Source organism: Astatotilapia calliptera, chromosome 13 (genome assembly GCF_900246225.1).
Source record: "Astatotilapia calliptera chromosome 13, fAstCal1.2, whole genome shotgun sequence".
NCBI lineage: Eukaryota > Metazoa > Chordata > Actinopteri > Cichliformes > Cichlidae > Astatotilapia > Astatotilapia calliptera.
This window is the reverse complement of record NC_039314.1, coordinates 9407940-9430762: the sequence shown is the minus strand read 5'-3', so window position 1 is coordinate 9430762 and position 22823 is coordinate 9407940. Positions and strand designations below refer to the sequence as shown.

General features: G+C 42.7%; 2 protein-coding genes across 3 annotated transcripts in view; one reads left to right on the top strand and one right to left on the bottom strand.

The window, feature by feature from the left end:
- Positions 1 to 22823, bottom strand: part of macrod2 (mono-ADP ribosylhydrolase 2) — a 401770-nt gene that overhangs the window by 307167 nt on the left and 71780 nt on the right. The gene's annotated exons all lie outside the window — the stretch shown is intronic.
- Positions 12189 to 21846, top strand: flrt3 (fibronectin leucine rich transmembrane 3). 2 transcript variants are annotated; one of them, XM_026190210.1, is made up of 3 exons: positions 12189 to 12840; positions 17835 to 18555; positions 19534 to 21846. In XM_026190210.1, exon 3 carries the CDS (start codon positions 19576 to 19578, stop codon positions 21526 to 21528), a length of 1953 nt encoding a protein of 650 aa, XP_026045995.1. In that variant the 5' UTR covers positions 12189 to 12840; positions 17835 to 18555; positions 19534 to 19575; the 3' UTR covers positions 21529 to 21846. The 2 variants fall into 2 exon arrangements, with proteins under 2 accessions (XP_026045995.1, XP_026045996.1); XM_026190211.1 differs by lacking the exon at positions 12189 to 12840 and having other exon boundaries at positions 14392 to 18555.

The following is a 22823-nucleotide window of genomic DNA, read 5'->3' as shown; positions in this document are numbered from 1 at the left end:
GACACTGACACAGAGAAACACAGGGCTTAAATACACTGTGAAATAACGAGAGGAACGAGGCACAGAAGGAGAGCACAGCTGGGAGAAATCGGACATAACGAGACCCAAGGGAAGCGAAACTCAATACATTCACGTAGGACACAGACCTTCAAAGTAAAACAGGAAATGTAACATAGACGCAGACTTGACTAGGGGAGACAGAGCGACTAAGAAACACAGAACAATAACAGGGAGACACAGAGGGCGGCTAACTAAATACTCAGAAAACTAAAGAGAATACAAGAAAGCCAAACTAAGACACTAGACTAAAGAATAAACTGGGGCAACAAAGAGAACTAAGATCATAATACAAAAACTCAGACACAAGAAACTCAAAACACTGGGTCACTGACCCAGGACCGTGACAGTACATCTCTGTTTTTCCACATGATAAAGAAATGCTGCTGTGATAAATGAAAGAAATCTCTCAGCATGACTATTTGGGTTTAAATTCCAAGAAATAAATATGTAAAATTACAGAAAAAGTTCTGGTAGCTCATTGCCCCAACTGTGCTGTAACCTTAAAGCATTTTCCGGTTTTATTTATCTTATTTTACAGTGGACACCTTGTAAAAAACAGACATTTCTATAGTTCATAACTGTTAATCTATTAGTTCAATAATACTTACCTCTTCTAATAAACAGAGGCAGTTGCGCCCATAACTTAAGCCTGTTGGTAAGTGACTTATTAAGTGCATTAAAAAGTTAAAACACAAAGCTTTTGGATTACTACATTATTAGATGAATGGTATTAATTGCTGGTATTGCTTTCACCATATCTGTCACTCACTCACAAACCACTGCAAGTGTCTGACTCAAAGTGAAGGCTAATTTCAAAGCCGGGTGCGATCCGACCCATTAATTCTGAGCACTCTTGCAGTAATGTAGTAAAGCACTCATGGGTTGGAATCTCAGCATGCTGACAGCCATTCCAGTTGGTGAGACCTCAATGTGAAATTTTTGCTAGTATTTATCTTTGACACCACTTATCTATGAGTCCAAGTGTGCTTTACTTTTCACATTTCATCTTACAACAACTGCATCCAGCAGGCTTTGAGTGAAATTATCTCTGCAAGCACAAATTAAAATCCATTTCAACAACAAATTACCATACGAGGCCAGTAAGGTCTAGGCTAATGAAACACCAGAACTTGTTGGAGTTTCTCATTTCTTTTTTGCACACCACCTTGCGAAGCAGACGGTTGTGCGCTAGTCACTGAAATAAACAGAACACTCCATCTAAAAGGTCACAGGTGCTTAGCAGACTGTTAGAGCTGTGGCTCTATAGCTAAGAAAATGCTCTGAGAGGCACAGCAAATAAGAGCGACCATACGAAGGATGGACAGTGACAGCACAGCTACATACAAGCAAGACATGCATAAAGATTTCACTTACACCTTGCCAAAGCACTTATCACCTGTCACTTTGACCGAGCATCTGCTCGCCAATCCAGCTGAGTACAAAGGTAGAGCCCCACCCCCTCCCCCAACCCCACATCTCATCAGAGATGCATTGAAATCCAATCGCTCGTATGGACTCGGTGGGTTTGAGAAGAATTACCTGTGCAGATTAGAATTAGACGAGGCTGGGAAAAAGCCACTGTCTGATCATTCCAGCTTTTCCTGCTTTGTTTGTTTTCCCCACACTTAAGCTAAATAAGTAATTGCAGCCACACAGCCAATCTCACCGTGGACACAGCAAAGCGAAACGCACACCTGCGGGAGCGCAACAACACTGACGGGCTAATAAGAAAAACTCTCTTCTGCAATTTCCATGACAAGCAGTGCAATCAAAGGTGTACGGTTTAAGAGAAATTCAGGTGAATTGTATATCTTAGACACAACATGCAACATGTGTGGACATATACGCAAAAAGCAGTAGACCAGTGTTCAATTGTTCAGTGATTTCACGTATCTGGGTCTACTTTTATTTATTTTTCTGAAGATAAATAAGCTGAGCCAGCTTCCTTTTAGTAACACGATACATATCATATCATTTTCTTAATATTTATATAATATAAAAATGTGCCCTTGGCTTTATTCATTAATTACCTAATTTATATTCATGGCCACCACATGTAGAGCCTTACATAAAATCCTATCTGTCGTTAGTGAGTTGGTTAAAGAGAGGGAAAAAGAAAACAAACTGCCAACTTTTATAGTATGGCAGTACTTTTCCCCTCTTTAAGATTTTTCTCTGTTATGTCTCTTTGTACATGCTGTAATTCATACATGAGCAGTGTTAAAGTGGAAAGGTTTGTGCATGAAACCTAATGTAGCTTTGTACACTACAACCACCTGCAGATTTAAAAGGGATTTAAGCTCATAGAGTATTTTCTGTGCCTGTGTAGGGATCAGGGCAGCGGTGACTGCACATTTTGCTTTTTGACTCTGTGTGCGTTAACACATCTGCTTCTGCAGACTTCCCTAGCAGGCATGCACAGTAACGAGTGCATGGCCACTGTCCGCTTCAAGCTATTGAATACTTGAAAGCGACAGAGCTCTCGTGACAGGTCTCAGGTCTCAGCTCATTAGGTAGTAGGAGCTCAGGAAAAACTAGGACCACTTTGTCTTCCAGTATGACAAAAATAGCCTTCTGTAAATAGATGAGCCAGTGGCGCTCTAGCATCAGTGTGTGACCATTTAAATAATCAAAGAAACACACGCTAATAAAGAGGGAGATGTATTTCTAAGCTGTTGCTTACTAGATTAAATTGTAGAAACATGACTCACTTTGATCATCATACTGGTGTCCAGACAGGAATCAAAAATATAAGAGATCAGACTGTGTTTCTTCATTGTGTCTCATCCTAAGAACACTAATACTGTGTTCCAGGGTTATTGTGAAACTGTTGTGGACTTTTGCTAGGCTAGCTTGGCCTACTGAGGCTGCAAACCCATGCCGTTTGGGTTGATTCAGCTCTATTGCCATGGAAACATGGCTTCGTAAACAAAGGAAGACAGTTTGTTAAACATGGGGGGGGGGGGGGGGGGGCGCAAGGTCAGCTGGCCATGTGATGTGGGTGGAAGCAGCAGCAATCACACGCAGAGGGTGCAGGGGCAAACTTGTTGCATGAAACTAACAACAGAACTTCTTTGACTTAGAAAACCTTCTGTTGCTGTGACTGAATTTGCGCTGAGGAGTAACAGTGAGAAAACTTTCCTTTTGTTGCAGTTTACTGCCATCGTGAGCGGCGCACCGAGCAGACCTTATGTGGTGTAAACCGATGCTTGACACTTGTATCCCCACAGTCATACACAAGTCTCCCACTGACAAAAACAGACATGAAGAATGGCTCAGGTAAACTGACGGCTGGATACGTGAGAAGCTTCAGACGCCTGTCAGACTTTGAGAAAAATCACACAGCAAGTCTCTATGGAGGATTCTGTGTCACTGCCTTCAGAAGAACCAGGCAGGGGTTCAGCAGCCTTAGCCCCAATTATAACCCAGCAGATGACTGTGTAACATACAGAAACCTGTTACGCTACAGTAAGACGGGGACTGAGTACTCCTCTATTACTTCTGACACACTCAGCTTCAGATGACATGAATGATGTGACTGCTCCCTGCCATCCCACTCAAAGATCTGGTGACAGAAAAGAACTGGGTCTCTCCACACTGCATGAGAATAAGAACCTCCTGCTTGCCAAACAAGAGTAAAAGCCACCTGATGCAACTGTAACTCACTTAGTCCAGACTCTAATTACTAATATTCTCAATATTTCTTTCAGGCAGCACCAGTGTTCTTAGATAAACGTAAAAGAAAAAATGCGCTAATACTCACACACAAGAAATCATAACAATCGATCAGGCCGATCAGAAATGAGTCTTTACAGCTAACACTGACATGAGTATGCTCTTGTGGATAAACAGACAGGAGAAAAAGGAGGCATCCTCCTGGGAGGGCAAGATAATTCCCAATTGATCCCATTGGCTCCCACACACAACTACATACACGCAACTGGAGAACAGACAAGAGCGAGAATATTCATTAGGAGGACACCGAACTCTAATTAAGCAAGGTGGAAGGAACACATGCAGGTGTGGGGTGCACCTGGTTTCCAAAACTCTCGCTTATCCCTGTTGCAGCCGCACTGGGATGTTACCACTGTCCCTTTCTGCAGTTGTGATGTCACTCCCAACCCAACACCCCCACTGCTAACGACCCAACACCCTACATTCCTCTGTTCCTCATACAGCACCTCAGTCGCGCCTGATGCAGGCGCGAAATTTGTCAGGCTGGAAAGCTGTCCACACAGACAGGCAATCTAAACCGGGAGGAGACGCTCCTCCTGCTTGACTGGCAGATGCATTCCCGCTGGCCGGCTCCAACCCGTCAGCTCCGACAGAAAAAAATGTCCAAGGCAGAGTGAGACCAAATGTAAAAGCACAGGTGTCTTTTTGTTTCCTTTTTGAAAGGAAATAAAGACTTTACTTGTTTTCTTGCATTTTACTCTACAGAATCAAATAAATTAGAAGAAACATCAAACTACATTTTTTTAGTCATTGCCGGATATCTCCACATTATGCACAGCTGTAAATACACTCAAATATAAATGTCTGGTATATTTTTTATGATAACTGTTCTAAAAACACTAAATATGGCTGCTAGAGTTATGGCTCTATATGGGGTGTCACCTGTTGCTATGAAGTCAAATTGAAGTCTGTCCATACGTGTGTGTGTGTGTGTGTGTGTGTGTGTGTGTGTGTGTGTGTGTGTGTGTGTGTGTGTGTGTGTGTGTGTGAGTGTGTGTGAGAGTGTGTGTGTGAGTGTGTGTGAGTGTGTGTCTGTGTGTGTGTGTGAGTGTGTGTGTGTGTGAGAGTGTGTGTGTGTGTGTGTGTGTGAGTGTGTGTGAGTGTGTGTCTGTGTGTGTGAGTGTGTGTGTGTCTGTGTGTGTGAGTGTGTGTGTGTGTGTGTGTGTGTGTGTGTGTGTGTGTGTGTGTGTGTGTGTGTGTGTGTGTGTGTGTGTGTGTGTGCGCTTCTCTGCGAGTTACTGAGAGAATGTGTTTTCAGTTGCCAGCGTTTGTTTGAACAGCGCCCTGATGAAAGCCTGACAAACACGAGGGAATGTCAGTGGACAGCTAAAGTCAACACACAGACTTTACCAGGGACCCTTGTGAGAGGGGCCACGTCCTCTGACACAACACCGGACTGTCTCTATGCCTCTCCTCTCCCACAGCCTCTCCAAGCAAGACAAGACAGAGATACTTAACAGAGGAACAACTATGCTGTCTGATAAAATATAGACATGTAAAAAGAGTGTGAATCGTGATTTAGAGAGTGACAGAGATGAAAAGAAACCCATGAAGAAATACGACAAGGGTGGCAGGATGTTGAGGCTAAATCAAATAAAACATATCCCTTTCTACAATCCGTGCTTTGCTGGTGTGAAAAAAAAAAGTGATAATCTCCCTTCCACTTTAAGTGGACTAACTGATGCAGACAAAATATTCAAGGCAAGCTCCACATACTTGCTTTGAATATATTGTTGAGATTACAGCCTCGTATTTTTGGTCTGGTAATGTACTGTGAAGGCCGGGAAGGGCAAACGGTAAAGCAGGCTGGGCAAACATCTAGCCCTATTCAAGTCAGAGCTAAAGCTTCACTTTTTTCCCCCTTGGTCCATTTTTGTGTGGGAAGCTAGCGGAGCAAGCCTGAGTCCCTATTGACTCAATGTGCTGAGACGTTTTCCCTTTTACCATTGCTAAAGTAGGCATGAGCACTAATCCTAAGGGGTTAAATGGACCCTCCTCTGGGATTGCCCTTTCCTGGGAGAGCCGGGGGCGGCTGCTGCTGTGATGCACACTGAACTTTAATGGATTTTGGCAGAAATTTGGCTTAACTTTTACGAACTGTGCAAAAGAATTACAGTTATTAGTGCGACACTGAAACAGCGCGTAAAACAATTCATGTTGGATTTGTATCCGCTTATATTCAAGGCTTCCCAAGGCAGATACTCAGGTGACAAGCAAGAGTTAGAGGAATGCCGCTTATCATGGTAATGAAATTTTAATGATCACAGGCGGGAAAAAATGGGTCACTGGTGAAGCAGAAAGGAAAGTTGTAGTTAAAAACATAAAAAGTAAAGAAGATTCAATGCAAAATAATTCAACTGGGCTACATTATGAGAGCATAGCTGAAGCGCTGGAGGAGAGAAAAAATGCAGAATCTGTGTTGCACATCAGAAGCTGCAACAGAGAGAATATAACAAATACCTTTGTTGGTTGCATTTTTTTTAAATATTATTACAGTATACGAAATAATATGGAAGACTAGAGATGAAAAAAAAAACATAAGTTTAGATGATCATAGCAAAAAGGATCATAAACTACAAATTACACCCAGAGAGCGATGGATGCCTAAATAGGAAACGCTAGCATTTTCAATATTCAACAGTGACCTTTACAAAGAAAAGAGTGTGTTTTTGAGAGCCTCTTGCAATGTTATGCAGAAACATAATGCAGTCAGCTACGATTCAATCAAGAGAAAGACTGTTCGCCAATAACACCCACTAGAGAAAGGGACCATTTCCATTTCAAATCGCAGCCATTCTCACACCAACACTGAGACAGCATCAGCGCCTGCCAAAGTCTGGCAGCTCCTGCCCCCAGTGTTTATTCCTATGGCTGTGTATAAATTCACGTCTCTGTTATTGCCTGTGTGATTGATGTTGGGTATAATGACACCGCTTCTATTTACCCAACACACCTACCCATCTCTTCTATCCACGATTTGCTTGGTTGACTTCCTCTGACTTTTACTGGTTGTCTTTGATGGGTCAGCTGTAAGGAGTTCTTACCTGCCTGAGAAATGTCACAGCTTTGTCTTTACTGTTCGTTTGTGAGACTGGAACGCAGAGGGTTATATTACAAGAGGAAAAGCACAGTTTCTGTGCACAATGCCTTTACCGCAGCATATACAGCAAATCTTTGTTTACTTTTGTCTCTGTTAGTGCACACTTCTAAGTCTAAAGAACACAAACAGTCAAGTTTTTACTAAATGACACCCAGAAGCACAGAAATCTATACATTCATAGTTTCTACATCAGTGAGTCAGTACTTTATGTTGTGCTGTGCAACACTTTCCAATTAAATGGGAGGCAAACCCTCCTGGTATACTTTTCTCTTTAAAACTTTCTGATTTTTAATTAACTAGATTAACTTACCGACTGTATTTAATATTGAAAGAAAATGCATACCTCGCTGTAAGTTCACCCTGAACTTTAACTTAATGCACATGTACACGAGAAGCATATTACCATGCAAGATCAAGGTTCTCATTCCCCCCACAGAGAAATCCACCAACACTTCATCCCCGTCACCACTAATACAATACACAGCTAATATACACTTCTTTTTGGTGAAGGTTAACCTCAGGAACACCCCAGCAACAGAAAAGCATAAAAAGGGTCTACTCCAGTTACTCCCGGTTTAAATATAACGTGTCATTCACAACTCCACCACAAGCACCTTACACTCTTGCGCTAATAGGTAGGTGGCTACTCGACGTCTATTTCTTTCAGGAAAGTCAGAAATGTCCCCTCTTCTCAACCATTCCTTTTCTTCCCCTCATCACTGCTTTCTATGGAGCTTCCTTTGATGTGGCTCCTGGCTGTAGAGGAATAAGATACCTGATATGCAAGCCACTCGAGACGAGAGCTGTAGCACTGGTGTCAGACGCTGAGGCATAGACGCGACCTTTTTGTTGGAGTGGTTGGAGGTGTTACCCAAAAACACCTTCAAGTGGCGTTTAATGTCAGTCAAGCAGCCCCAGTAAAGTGGAGTGAAGTAAAGTGAAAACCCTTTGTAGAAAATGTCAACATAAATCTACCCAGCTTTGACAGAAAACCTCATCAGTGCTGAATTATTTCATTGTAGACAATCATGCAGAATCAGTGAAGTAGATAATGTAAATGTGTTTTGAGTAGATGACTTAAAAGTATCATATCCCATCTGAGAGCACTATTGTGCTCAGCAGTGGAAAAACCCAAATAGAAATGATTTATTTTTTTTAAAAAAGGTAATTTTTGATATGACTCCAGAGAGTAAACAGAGTGATCCAGATCACACACTAAGCAAACTAAGCCAGTGTTTGGCATAGATAAGTGAAGAGTTTGATCTCAATGGTGGCAGCTCTGTGTGACAAGAGTTCCCCTCTGTATTCTTACACCCCTCCCACCCCCCACTCACACTTTACCCAAAATGCTGTTCCCATAGAGCCACACTTCCTGTTTGTGATCCAATCAACAGGGCCATTACAGACTGTGAGGTGCTGTATAATCTATCTTATCTTATCTAGAACAGAAAAGACTCAGTTTGTTTCTCTAGATAACATTAACTCACAGTTCCTCTTCTTCTTCTTATAGCTTTAAACCCCGAGAGACCCTTTCATAAGCCATCCAAAGTCCAAGGTACTAAATTCACCCATATACTGAAAAATTGCATTGCTCTGTTAAAGCATTGGGAAACTGCATGTTTGTCTTTGAGGCCCTGTCTGTGCCTCCACAAACAAAGATGCCGAGTAGGGGTAATGACACGTTTATGGCAGAAAAAGGAAAACAGTCACAAAGCAAAAGAAAAAGGTTTCAATTAGCTGCACTGGAGATGTACGCTGAGCTGCGAAAACACTGTATGGTAATTCTACCTTTTATCTCCTTTATTGTGCTGATTAGTGCGGTGGGGGGAGAGTGCTCTATCTAATCTGATCACAGAGCATTGTGTTTGGGGTCATTAACCTATGGGAGGTCCTATGGTTGACAAGTCACCTCCTAGCCCTCCCCCCTTTTACCTTCTTCGTGGAACTCGTTCATCCCCGAGTTCCTCTGTGTCTGCAGAAAACACAACAGCAACCACAAAAACAGCCAAAGAAAACAAAAGACGAGAGGAAAAACAGCCGATGGGGCTATTTGCATGCCTTGTCATTCTTTCACAAACACAAGGCCCAGATGACTACTGACCGAGGCCACTGGCTTTGCATGAGCAGCAGGATGTCAGTCTCTTTAGTCTAGCTGCTGTTGGCTCTTTTTTCCACCCCTCTGACCTTCATCCCAGTACCAAGAGATTAAGGGGTTAGGCTAACCTTTGACATGTGGGATCTGCATCAGAAAAGACCAGCATCTTACTGTACGGTAGCAAAACATGCCTGTTGCAAAGCGACGTTTCATCTCACTGGAATCTGCATATGCATACAGATCCCACAAGCTCCATCAGTCAAAGCTTCCTCTTCATAACCGTTTTGGGCAATGCTAATAATCTTTACAATTACATGTATACAAACCAGCACTAATGAAGCCTAACATATGTCTGCTCTAACCCATTCAATGATATTATATTTTAACCCACAAAGTCTCTTTTTTATGTCTGTCACAAATGACATACTCTAACCGAACCAATAGCGCCTCTCATCCACAAATCGTAGGTAAGCCGTTGTGATACTGTGAAAGGCTGCCTGTCAGAATGACAAAGTGCAGATAAAAAAACCCACAGCAAAGATCGCTGCAGATTGCCTGTAGAGGATGAATATGCAAAAAAAGCAAGCGGTAAATGAAAAACAAAGTGGGGGTTTTGGCAGCACCTTTTTACGTGTTCCCCTTAATTTGGCATCATTTAAGAACACAAAGTCTATCGATACTGAATTCGGGTCAGAGCACAGGGAAAAAACCCAAATAAATAAAAATCAGTCTTCCTTTTCCCCTGCGAGCCCCTGAGCAGTTTCGAGGACTATTGTACACATAAGCTTTTCTGTGAATGCTAAGCTTAAGTGACAAATAAATGGAAAGTTGAGGGAGTTAAAACAACAACATAATAATGATATCTATAGCACTGAGCTTACATAGCACCAATCAGACTGGGTCCATGTGTTCTGGAAGACAGTCAGAAAAATAGGACACCTAAGCTTGCCAACTGCAAACCCAATCCATTGACCACAGCATGAGCACAAAAGTAAATCAATTACCTGGTCGAACGCCTGTCGTGAGCGACAAAAACTGTTCTCAGGACAGTCAAATAAAAGAACAAGACCAAGTGCACTTTATCACCTGTTAGTTGCTATCAGACCCCAAAAGGCACTTTAGCTAGCATTCCCAAAAATTAAGAGGCAAAACAAAGTGTGTTGTCTAAACAGAGTGAAACTAGCCAGACAGACTGAAGCACGTCCTTGGGAAACCACAGCACATATCCTCTTGAACAAAAAGATGAACAAGGCAACAGATTTTTCCCCTGGTTCTGAGATAACTGAAACCCAACACCATCACCCTCCAGTGGGACTCTTTGTACATCTAAGAGAAGGTCTATCAACAGCTGCTGACAGATGTGTCTGCAGTCAGTTTAGGAGAGGAAGCCACACTGAGGTCAGGCTCGGGTTTTGCGGCTCTGCCCATCAAGGAGGAAGACACGGATCAGCCCGTGATGTCCGAGACTGACCTTTTCTCACCTCGCAGTCCTCGTCACCACACCTGAACTAATAAAAGATAGCTACTTTTGTTAATAAAGCAGCCAAAAAAAAGAGAGCCTCAGTAGGACCTTCTTTACACAACAGAAATTGTATTTCATACAGATTTGCCTCCAAGTGAACAATATACAGACAGACAGTTTATACTTGTCTAGAGATCCCTTTGTGTTTCAAACAAAAGTGAGAGCCACTCCAGCTGGAAAGCAAACAAATCTGAAAAACACCACTGGAGGTCTAAGTAGTTTTGGCAGATGCTCCAGGCTTAAGTGTCTGTTCAATCAGCCACTCCAGTTAAGATGGCAATCATGGTTTAACTGTGTGCTGATGTGTTGAGGCTGGAGTTGGATCATGTTCTATCCTGGCAAAATAACTGGGCATGAAATGTCAGCAGTGGTCAGACACTTAGTCATTGTGGTTGTAGCACTCCCTATCCTAACGAGGCCGTAACAATTACTAGGAGTAGAGGTCCTCATTGGCTCATGAACAGACGATGGGAGACCAAATAACAAAAGCAGAGATGGCGTTTTAAACGGTATAATAATTGACTTTTGCTCTTGATTGTATGCTAGGAATCTAAATCCATTAACGGCATTTTTCTAGGCATGCATACTTTGTAATTTTCTGCAACCGGCCTCAGTCTGTACAGTGTCAGTTTAATTCCTTTCAGCTGTTGTAAGAGCGTGCTATTATTGAGCCTCTATGCTACTTTACTGCTTTTCTTTCTCTTTGCCTTTTCTTTAAACTGTCATTAATTATTACAGGGCAACTGCTCTCTCTTATGACAAACAGAATGCATGATAAATTTTATGCTTGATATTTTAGTCTCCTTAGAACAAGCGAATAACACCTCTCTAACAAACCTGTTTGTTTACTGAAAATGGATGCAGACCCTCCAGGCACTCAGAGCTGAATAGTATAATAGGCTTGAGGTAATTAACAAAAAGTGGTATTGGCAAGAGTGAATGACACGCAAGAGAGGAGTCTCCACATTGCACCGACAGCTGCATACATCACGCAGATCTGATTATTGACCCAATGCCACTGACAGGAAGCTGATATTCAGCAGCAGATGAACAGAGCTGCTCCACTGCAGCTCAATGCGCCCGGCTGTGGTGTCTGCCATGTCAGTTCGCCAGAGGGGGAAACACTGGAGATGACGCAGGGCAGGACAGAGTGTTGGTTGGGTCAACTCTTCTGTACAGTCCTTTGACTAACAGGATGAGTCACTGATGCTCGGGACCCAGAAGGAAGCAAACCAACTGTTTGGCCTCGTTTAACTATGAAACCGAACAGGGTTAAAGAGAAGGCACGAGCGGCAAGAAACAGTTCAGGTATCTCTGAGCAACCGACACCTCATTCATGTATAAACACACAGACACACTCTTACAGATCCTCTATTAGTGCTTAGCCACACAAACAGAGTCAACCACATATTAGGAATTAGCAACACGGCCCTAAATTCTTGTGATGAATTATTCTGGCTCACTGCGACAACATCATCCAATATTCATTACCTGTCAACTTTTTTTTTAAAGATATAATCCTACTCTTGTTGCATGAAGCAGGTCATGCATTTGAAATGCTGGATTTCTTTACTTTAGAAAAGAAGAAAAAGAAACTGAAAAATGATGACATCTGACATCCGACCCAAACTGATCATCAACTATCCTGGCACATCTGAAACGAACACCCAATGATAATAACAGCTGCCGATATCTCTTCCTTAAGCAAACCACTGCCGCCAAAGTGCTTAGGGCGTATCTCATTTCCACCAGCATGCACACACATACTGTACATCTCCAGTTTTTTTCCCACCTCTTTGTCTTTTGATGCCAGCCAGCATCGCTTTCCAACCAGTGACTACTCGCTCATCTTAAGTGCACACATCTAACAAGGATGTGAGTGGCTTTCCCCTTTCCTCCACTCCCTCTAGTGTATCCAAACAACACTGCATCGTGCATCTCCAAAAGAGAGAGAGAGAGGGAGAGAGAGAGGGGGAGAGAGAGAGACCCCGCCTCCATATGACATCAGTGCTCTATTGAAGCAAAGCTAGAGGCAAACACAACTCCACATTTGTATTGAGATCTATCCGTGCACCTATGTCCTCGCACAGCCAGCAGATTGTGTATGCGTGTGATGGGGTCACCAGTAAACATAGCAGTGGCGCTTCTGATAAACTCCGAATAGCTCTAGCCTTGTGAGGGAGTGTGGACTTTTTTTAATTATATTTTTTTTTATTTGTATTTTTCGGGATCTGAATTTAAGCGTGGATTGGATTATTATTTTTCACGCTGTGAAGCTAAATATAAGAGGATACCTGTTACTTTCCATTTTTGGTTGATTAAGTTGAGGTAAGTGCGGAGTTGCTTTTTTTTTGTTTTGGGTTTTTATTTTTTGATGGTACAGTCCTGTTGGGAATGCATCCTTTTCATCTTTTTTGGATCTTCTTTCTGGCAGAAGGAATTGAAAGTAATGCGGAATCCTCAGGAGTTGCTTGTATCTAATTAGTTGCCCTCTTTCCCTCCTTATTTCTAACACTCGGCTCAGGCGAGAGATACTGCGTTTCTTAGAGGTGATTGTCTCAGGGCGATCTTTATTTAAAAAAATCTCAAGTGCACTTTCTTTTCTTCTAAAATATCCAAATTAGGCACTCATACGCGCGCGCACGCACACACTGAGCGTAGACACTCTTCCCAGGTTGGCAGATAGAAATCAGACAGAAATCATTCTTCTCTTCGTCTCAACCCCCCCTCTTGGTGCCAACAACTTGCTGCTATCGGGTACTGCGTCCCTCTATTTTTTCCAGCGTGTGTCTCTGAGAGCAAACACCCGGTCTGCTTCTCCTGTCTGTTTCTGCCTCAGTGTCGCAGCGCGAGAAGACACCCCGGCGTGCTGCTGGAATTGCAGCGCAGATCCCGCGGATTTAGACACGGAGAGGCAGCTGGAAAAAAAAACAACTCCACTGAAAGCGTCTGCACAATCACAGTCTAGACGACTTGGATCGGACCCGCTACTATTGATGCAACCTACTAGGGAGTGAAATTTTTAGGCTGCTGTGCAACTGTAAACTCAACCCCAGGTTTGGACGCCCCATCGCCACCCTCCTCTGCTACTAAAATAATAACAATAATAATCATAGGCAGTGAGAGCTTTTCCCTGCTGCACGGGCGTAGTCAAAAAAAGTAGAAGCCCTTCAAATGCACAAAGTTAAATCCACTTAAGTTTCATCAATTCGCTTATAATCAGCAGCTCACTCAAAGCACATTATGTTACATTAACGAGTATTTAAAAGAAACGTGTGGCATTTTGCTGCAGCTGCAGCTCTCTGCGACTCCGTGACAGCCGTGTTATTAAAGCATCAAGAAATAAAAGCGCCTTTACAGTCAGCGATAGCTTCACTCGATCAGTCTGTCACGTTAACGAAAAGCCGTGTTCGTCTCTGTGCATGCAAACTGATCACCATCCCAGCAATACAATAAAAGTGGACGCCTTCTTAGCAGCAGCACCAGGACAAGGACAGTGGTTAATCCAATTTAACACAGCTTTTTATCTTCGTGAGACGATAAGTTCATCCAGGCTTTGAACAACATATGTGTATACGTGTATGTGTGTGTAGGCTGGAGCCTAATTTCCGCACATCACCGGCAGTGGATCCAAACTTGACCCGACTTGTCATGCAATGCAAATAGTAGCTCATTGTTTTTCGGTGTGTTTGACAGACAGTAAAAATAAATAGCCTTTTAAAACGTGGCAGACTTGTGAGAACAGAGCCAATTGTCTTCACTGATAGCTGCCCGAGGCAAAAGTCCCCAGTCAGTTGTTGTGAGAGGGAATTCGACAACTAACCAGGTCACCATGATTGAAAAAAATCAAAGCATTAAAAAAAAAGTGAAATTGGTTTGGGGGTGGGGAAAGGGGGAGGGGGGTGTCTTTCTTTACCACCAAGGCATATTTCTGATTCACCACCGTGCTCTGAGGAGGCCTAATCCACTTCTTTTCATAATTTATCTATCCACTCGGCAGCATCTTTTATGATCAATCCTAAACTGCAAGAGACACATCATTTCATACTGGTTACTGAAAGTAAAAGCGTAAACAGGGCTTCAAGGCCTAAATGCTGCAGGGGGGGGAGAAACTTAGCCATATGACTCAGAACAAGCTGTAGTAGGGCCAGTAGGGAGGCTGAACAAATCCCCCCTATTTTGGGTGGTTGTCTGGCCTGTGCCGAGATAGGCTCTTGGAGCTTAACATGAATATTCTGCGTTTGCTTGTCGCATACAGACACACACACACACACACACACACAGATTCGCACACATTTTTATCTTGCAGTGCCTACCACCCCCATGTGGAGAAAAACAATTGCCGCTGCTACAGATCTTTCCTTTCAGGCTATTACAAAAGAGGGACCCCCGTCTGTCCCGGGCCTATATATGCTCTTAATGGTCCAGCAAAAGTATCATCTGTTCAGCCCATCTAAAGACAACACCAGGAGGCCACATACCAAATCCGTTAAACGAAGAGATTTCTACCCATTTTCTATTTGGCTGAAACGTGTTCTGTGTCCCTGTGCATTCAGATGTGACCATGAATGTTCTGTTGTGTCTCAGCGGCACACAGTAGGCCGCTGCCAGGTGTCTTGACATACAATCTCCTAAATTGTTAATCAATGCTTCGTGCAAGCGTTCCCACTGACAAAATCTCACCTCTGTTAAAAGCAGGGAAAACTATTCATTTTGCTTTAAAATCAGCTTAAAGGGGTCCGTTTATTTTGATACAGCCCCAAACAATCTTTGTCCACCTTGACTGTTTCCTTAAGTGCTATCGCTGTGCCAGCTGATGTTGCAGGCACACAGCTTAGAGAGCGAATCTGAGCAAAACATAGCCCACAATGACTGTACTGTGCAATCTATCATAATTCTAAATTATGAATTAGAATGAAAGATCAACAGCAGATACAAACAACAATGATTTCCCAATGGAAGGCTCTACCGTGGTTTCAAAATTAATTTCAGGGCTTATGAATAATTTAGCAGCCAGCCATTACTACTTCTTGAGCTTCACCCCCACCAATGCAGCCCATGTAATATTATTCTGTATTTTACTGAACTAAAAGTCATTATAATCTGCAATACTTTTGACAGGCATGAAATTGTTCCTATATGAATTTTTTTCTACCAAAGCCTTTCTTGTGCAGTGTATGCCTACAGGGCACAGAGTCTTGGGCTCTGTTATTGCAGCTTAATGTGCATTTATGCGTGTTCAGCTCACAATGGCTATCGGTGTCCAGCTTTGTGCGAGCCTCCCACGCTCTTCACTGAAAGGTAACTTGCTGTACACCAACATGCAATTTTACTAGGATGCTCAATTTAACTTTGCCAGTTCGGATTAAATGAAGCAGAATCCACTCTGACTGCTGGAGAAATCCCTTGTCCTGCCAGCGGAGCTTATTAGAACGATGGAGAAAGACATCCATCACTAAAAACGTTGAACCCACCGTTTATTGCTCTCAGAATGATTGTGTGCACGGGAAACAAAGCACTGCGTGCGCGCAACTGCATACATTTGGCTGGGCGTGTATTTGTAAATGGGAACACAGGAGGTTTGCATAATGCACTGTTTTAAGTTAAGGCATTTCGTAAATTGTCTGAATAAAAGTTCCAAAAACCTTAGACCCCCCCCCCCCCCCCTTTGTGAGGCTACACGGTCCACATGCTTGCCTTGTAGTGAACAATGGAGAGGGGGCCACTCTCCTGAAATCCGAAGAGCATGGAAAAAAATTGGGGTTGGGTGGGGGTGGTGGGGGAGACCATCAAGCGTCTAGGCCTGACTGTTTTTCTTGTAAAATAAGCATGATGTGCTATGTTCAAAGCACACTTCTGATAAATCACACACATGATATAACAGAGCACACCGAGGCCGACAGATTATTCTACCACATGTTCTTAATGAATACCCACATCTCATCATCTCCTATACTGGACACTGAGCTACATTCTATTATGCTAGGGTTTTTCTGGCTAAAGAAAGGAAATGTTGTGCCATATCATTTTTGTGACAATCACCCTTTCTCAAACCCCAAAAGTCTATTATTTTGGAGTACAGCTCTTCCTTCGGCAGAAACGTAGAGGCACGTTTTTTTTCTTTTACCTAATGCCAACATTTCCAGTATTCAAATCAAGACGGCACACATTTAGGGAAAGAAGAACTTTTAGGTGAAAGAGGCTATTTAAAATTGAAATAGCCTGACTAAGTGCTGCACATAAAGTTCATTCCACCAGACAGACAGCACATATTCCTCTATCATCCCACCATTTTCTAAAGAACTCCATTACTAAATGTAATCTTTTTTTCCCCCCCATCAGACTCCTTTAGTCTACAAGTTAGTAGAGGTCACATCTGGTGCTTTTTTTTCTCTTCCCCAGACTCTAATCTACTACTAATGTAATACTGGACCGAGCACCCGTGTTTAGATGGAACAGAAGGAAGGGGGGCGTTATTATGAGACAGCATCTCAGGAGTTGTAATCGAGTTACAAGCCTCTCAATTCCCTAATCTTCTCCTTGTCATGGGTTACAACTGTTAAATGGCTGGGCCTCTTGTTCCTAATTTACCTTTACATGTTTTACAGCATAGAGGCAGCAAACAGGTCACATGGATGCTTAGGACACAAAGCTATTGTGTTGTAAAAGGGAACCATAACATTTTCCTTGGCAAAGGAAATTCTATTTTTACAAACAGAAGGAGCGTTCACAGAATGTAAAGAGAGGATGGGGTGGAGGTAAGAGGTCACAGAGAGGTGCTGGGATTGACAGGGATGGACGCACCAGACATCCTCTTCTTAGGAAATTCGAACAGCCTTCATTTGTCATGAAAGCTTTTTAACAATGTGAGTAATTCAGCAGGCGCCGACTGGATCGTTTCTTCTTCCACCTCTAATATCTGGACTTTCTAAACCGTTTTTTTTTAGTTTAGTTTTTTTTAAATCACAGGATCTGCTCTATTTTTTAAAACACGTACTGAAGTAAGGAAGGAGCTCCACCCGTAGCCATTGTTGAGCTGTGGGGTTTGAATCAGTGCTGGCTTTTTATCCACGGACGTTCTTGTAGCGGGATAGAAAAGAAATGTGGTCTGTTGGAGTGGCTCACTGTAAAAGGTCAACAGGCGTATTTTTAGTATTGCATTAGAGGGTTCTTCTAAATACAAAGTCACAATATAAGGCCGGGCAGAAGCCATGATCAAACATCTCTAAATGCAATTACATTTTTTTGCAATTTTACAAGGTGAAGTCAATGAAACCTGATCATTTAAAAACTGAATGCATTGCTCTTTGGTTATTTTTCAGAGCATCATCCCAGGTGTGAGGAGTGCACAGCATGACTCAAGCTGCAGATACGTGAGAGAGGCTGTGCCCAGAAGGATAAGCAACTTGCCTTGTTTCTCTCCTTAGTGGAGAGGAGAACACTGGTTATCTGCTTCAGGAAAAAGGACCAGAGCCCTGGATTAATGTGTATACAGGCTCAACAAGGGAGCAGAGGATTCTGGGTTACCTGAAGACTTGGAGTACACAAGTGAACAGGCCTGGATTGAGCCTGTGGCAGAGGGGATTGGCATGGCTCAGACCAGCTTTGTGTGAACTCATCATGCCTGCCGGCCGTGATTGCAGACAGGAGCCTTTGCAAAAGTCCGCCACGTACAACAAACGGATAACAATACAACACCCCAAAAATCTAATTTGCGGTTATGGCTGTTAAGCTTGACAGCTGCAGCAATCGTTAGGATTTTCAATATTACCTGAGAGTACATGCTTTGTCAGTGGCAGGGGATGCTTTTTGTACAGGCTTATCTGCCATGGTAAATTCATTGAAGGCATGAGCCTCTGCCCACACAGAGGAGGTCATCGTCCAAACAAGGATCAGCTCAGCAAACACTGACCAGGTCAGGATATCACAAGAAACCCCTTGGACAAACTTTTTCCTTTGAGAAAGGATAAAAGCAAATTCAAGAGGAAATCTTGATTGGATTTTTAGGTGGCTGGAAAGGATTTACCACATCGTATAAATCAGGTATGACAAATACAGAAGGCTTTGCTTCTTTCCACTTCACTCACCAGATCAGCATTTTCTAATTAGATGTACAGGAAGAGAGGTCATGGCAGGAATGCATAATGAAAGAAATAATTCAGTAGTACCTAAAGTAAAGGGCAACGTACACATAGCTGACGAAAAAAGAGACAGATGCTTTCTGCTTTTGCCATTTTGTTGATGTCAAGGCTGTCTGTTTGAAGTCCACAACCCTTAAATATAATATATATATTTACTATAATAATGTAACAGTCGCTGTCTTCTTTTTTTTTAGCATTTTTAACATGCCATACACACTTACAGCAAAAATCATTAACACACTGCTGTGCAAAATTCTTGTGACTTTAGAAAACCTTATTTGAAAAATAACTTCTTAAATCTAAAAATTTAATATGTTAAACATTTACAATCAAGCCTTATTCAAGAGACTAAGGACATTGGTATTAATCTGTCAGCATTTAAGGTATGCCAGGTTCACGACAGTTCATTGAGACAGCCTGACTTTTTTCACCCCTGTGATCTGTGGCAATGAGAGAGAGGCTTCAGATTGAGAAATGTGTAAAGCTTGGGAATGCATTACATTTCAGAAGTCGTGGGGAAAAAGTCGATGCACTCAGTTTTAATTCACAGAGGTGCAAAGGTGGAACATTTTTTATTTAAGACAAAGCATCATTTAACTATTTGGAATGCAGGGTAGTAAAGATGTAAAGTTACACAAAGATTAGAATATTTATGTAATGAGTATATTGTGAAACAAAAGATACATTTTCACTGTGTGATAATCCTGATAAACAAATCATATAAATTAAATATTAGGGATTCAAATGATTCTTTCAGCACATATTTAATTGAGCCAGTGCTGCAGGCAGCTTTTCAAACACCCAGCAATTCTGAAAACAGGAATTTGGCTGCGCTTTCAAGGCATTGTGCATTAAATGTACACTTGTGTATTCTCCCCAGGGGCTCTTGAGTGATTAGACTGCCAGGCAACACACCCTCAAGATGGTGCGTCAGTGCAAGTCCTTCATCCTCTTCCTCATCAGGATCGGGCTGCTGCTGGGTCTTGCTAACCCCTTGGTGACCTCTGCCTCATGTCCCTCAAGTTGCCGCTGCGATGGGACCTTTATCTACTGTAATGACCGTGGCCTGACTTCCATCCCTACTGGTATACCCCAGGACGCTACAGTGCTGTTTCTGCAAAACAATCGCATTAAGAGTTCGGGCATTCCCTCAGAGCTTCGAAGGCTCATAAAGGTGGAGAAGATCTACCTGTACGGCAATAATCTGGATGAGTTTCCTACTAACCTTCCCCTTGGGCTAAAAGAGCTCCACCTTCAGGAGAACAACATTCGGATGATTACCCATGCCTCTTTAGCTCAAATTCCCTACATCGAAGAACTGCACCTGGATGATAACTCTGTATCAGCAGTCAGCATAGAGGAGGGGGCCTTCAGGGACAGTAATCATCTCCGGCTGCTTTTTCTTTCCAGAAACCACCTTAGCACCATCCCTTCAGGCCTGCCTATGAGCATTGAGGAGCTACGCTTTGACGACAACCGCATCTCCACCATCTCAGAGCAATCGCTGCAAGATCTCATCAACCTGAAGCGACTAATCCTGGATGGTAACCTGCTCAACAACCGTGGGATTGGTGAGATGGCTTTCATCAACCTGATCAACTTGACTGAGCTTTCGCTGGTGAGGAATTCCCTCACTATGCCGCCAGCCAATCTGCCAGGCACCTGTTTGGAGAAGCTGCAGCTACAAGAAAATCATATTAATCGGGTTCCACCTGGGGCTTTTGCCTTCCTTAGACAGCTGTATCGCCTGGACCTTTCTCTTAACAACCTGAGCAGCCTCCCACAGGGCGTATTTGAAGATCTGGACAATCTCACACAGCTCCTGCTGCGCAACAACCCCTGGCAATGCACCTGCAAGATGAAATGGGTGCGTGACTGGTTGCGGTCATTGCCATCTAAGGTGAACGTACGGGGTTTCATGTGCCAGGGTCCTGATAAGGTCAAAGGGATGGCAATTAAAGACCTAACTACAGATATGTTTGACTGCACAGATTCAGAGCTCTTCTCCACATACGAGACGAGCACAGTCTCCAACACTCTACGCCCATCACAGCCCCAGTGGCCCGTGTTTGTGACTAGGAGGCCTATAATAAAAGGGCCTAACATCAGTAAAAATTACCACAGCACTACCACCTCTTCAGGCAGAAAGATCATCACCATCAGTGTGAAGTCAAGTGGTGCAGATACCATACACATATCATGGAGGGTGTCGCAACCCATGACTGCCCTGCGGCTCAGCTGGCTAAAGCTGGGGCACAGCCCTGCCTTTGGCTCTATTACTGAAACCATCGTGCAGGGGGAGAGAACAGAGTATCTGCTCACGGCGCTGGAGCCAGAGTCTTCCTATAGAATATGCATGGTTCCCATGGAGACCAGCAACAGTTACCTGTCTGACGAGACCCCCGTTTGCATCGAGACAGAGACTGGCTCTCACAAGTCATACCACCCGACTACAACTTTAAACAGAGAACAGGAGAAGGAGCCTTACAAAAATTCCAGTCTGCCTTTGGCTGCTATCATTGGAGGGGCTGTGGCTCTTTTGGCAATAATCATGTTGGCGCTGGTGTGTTGGTACGTCCATAGGAATGGTTCACTTTTTTCCAGGAACTGCACCTATAACAAAGGCCGTCGGAGAAAGGATGACTATGCTGAGGCTGGCACTAAAAAGGACAACTCCATCCTAGAAATACGAGAAACTTCTTTTCAGATGATACCTATAAATCACCTGCCTGTGTCCAAGGAGGAATTTGTGATACACACAATTTTCCCACCTAATGGCCTGAGTTTATACAAAAGTCCACATAATGACAACAGTATTAACAACAGGAGCTACAGAGACAGTGGAATACCAGATTCAGACCATTCCCATTCATGATATTGCATACGGACATTCATGAGGTGTGCTTGACTCAAACAGAGTGGCAAGACTTTTACAAAACACTGGATCTATAAGACTAAGGAAGCAATGTTCTGTACATTTGCCATATAATTTATATTTAAGGACATTTTATGGAGATGGAGAACGTTCCAGTTGCGGGCCATCACTGAACCATCAGTGGGTATGGTAACCAACTGCAATTCTATATTTTAGGGATTTGTAGTAATTTGTACTGTATTTCCTTTGCTTAAGGTTATCGACCAACAAAAGAAACTCTGTGTTCTACTAAGATATGATGACTTGTCAACTGTGAAAGTGGGTTTTCATTGCTGTGTTGAACAATCAGACTTTAGAAAACCTTGTAGTATAAGCACAGGTCATTCTTTTAACTTTGTGGCTGTCAGAAAAACAAAAAGGCAAAAAAATGACATGACGTAAACTAAGGCACAGCTGATCAACTAATATACAAAGCAGGCATGTTGCCATCTAAAACAATGAGCAGTCAGTAGCTGTCTCCATTTATTATGGACCAAGAATCTTACTCCAGTATTCACCAGGTGTGGAGTACGGAAACTAAAGATGAGGTGTCATGCTTTTTTTTTCTCTTTGTTCGGTGTGTTATTTTGTTCTGTTTGCAGGAAGAAGAAATACAGCAAAGCAACCCAAGCAGGGTTAAAATGTCTCTGATAGGATTGTAGGCCACAGCACAGGGCAGATAAAGCACACTGACCTAAAGGAGCCCTCTGCTCCTCGAAACAAGTAGACAGGACAGGCTGACACAGAGGACCCCCACTATCTCTATTTGTACAAGCCAACAATGGCTAAATGACAATGGCGGCATTCTTCAGTACCGTGTACCATACGTCATTGTAGTCACCAGGCCAAAAACACAAAACATGCTGGCTTTTATTAGAATTACACCGTGTCAGCAGCTCTTTCTTGTTATGAGTATTATTTTGTAGTATTTTTTTCTTTCAAATGAACACACTTATGTTGCCACAATTTGAAGTCAACTGTTATTTACAATTGAAAACCAAAGTGCATTGTATGCCCTTTGGCCAGTCTTGTATGTGCCTTGATCCAATGCTTATTGTATTTAGCTTTTTAAGAAACCAGTGACTTTTTTTCATACACACTTGAATATGAAAAATATTGGTCATATTACAGAATAAAAGTGAAAAAAATATCATTGCTCCTCCTTACCTACTTCTTAAGTACAACAAACACCATTTAAGAATAATATTTCTTTTATTCTGTTTAATTATTACCATCGCACAAGGCGTTGATGAAAT

Bases quoted from the DNA above. Each gene is read 5' to 3' on its own strand.
- flrt3 (XM_026190210.1), top strand. From the start codon at position 19,576: ATGGTGCGTCAGTGCAAGTCCTTCATCCTCTTCCTCATCAGGATCGGG.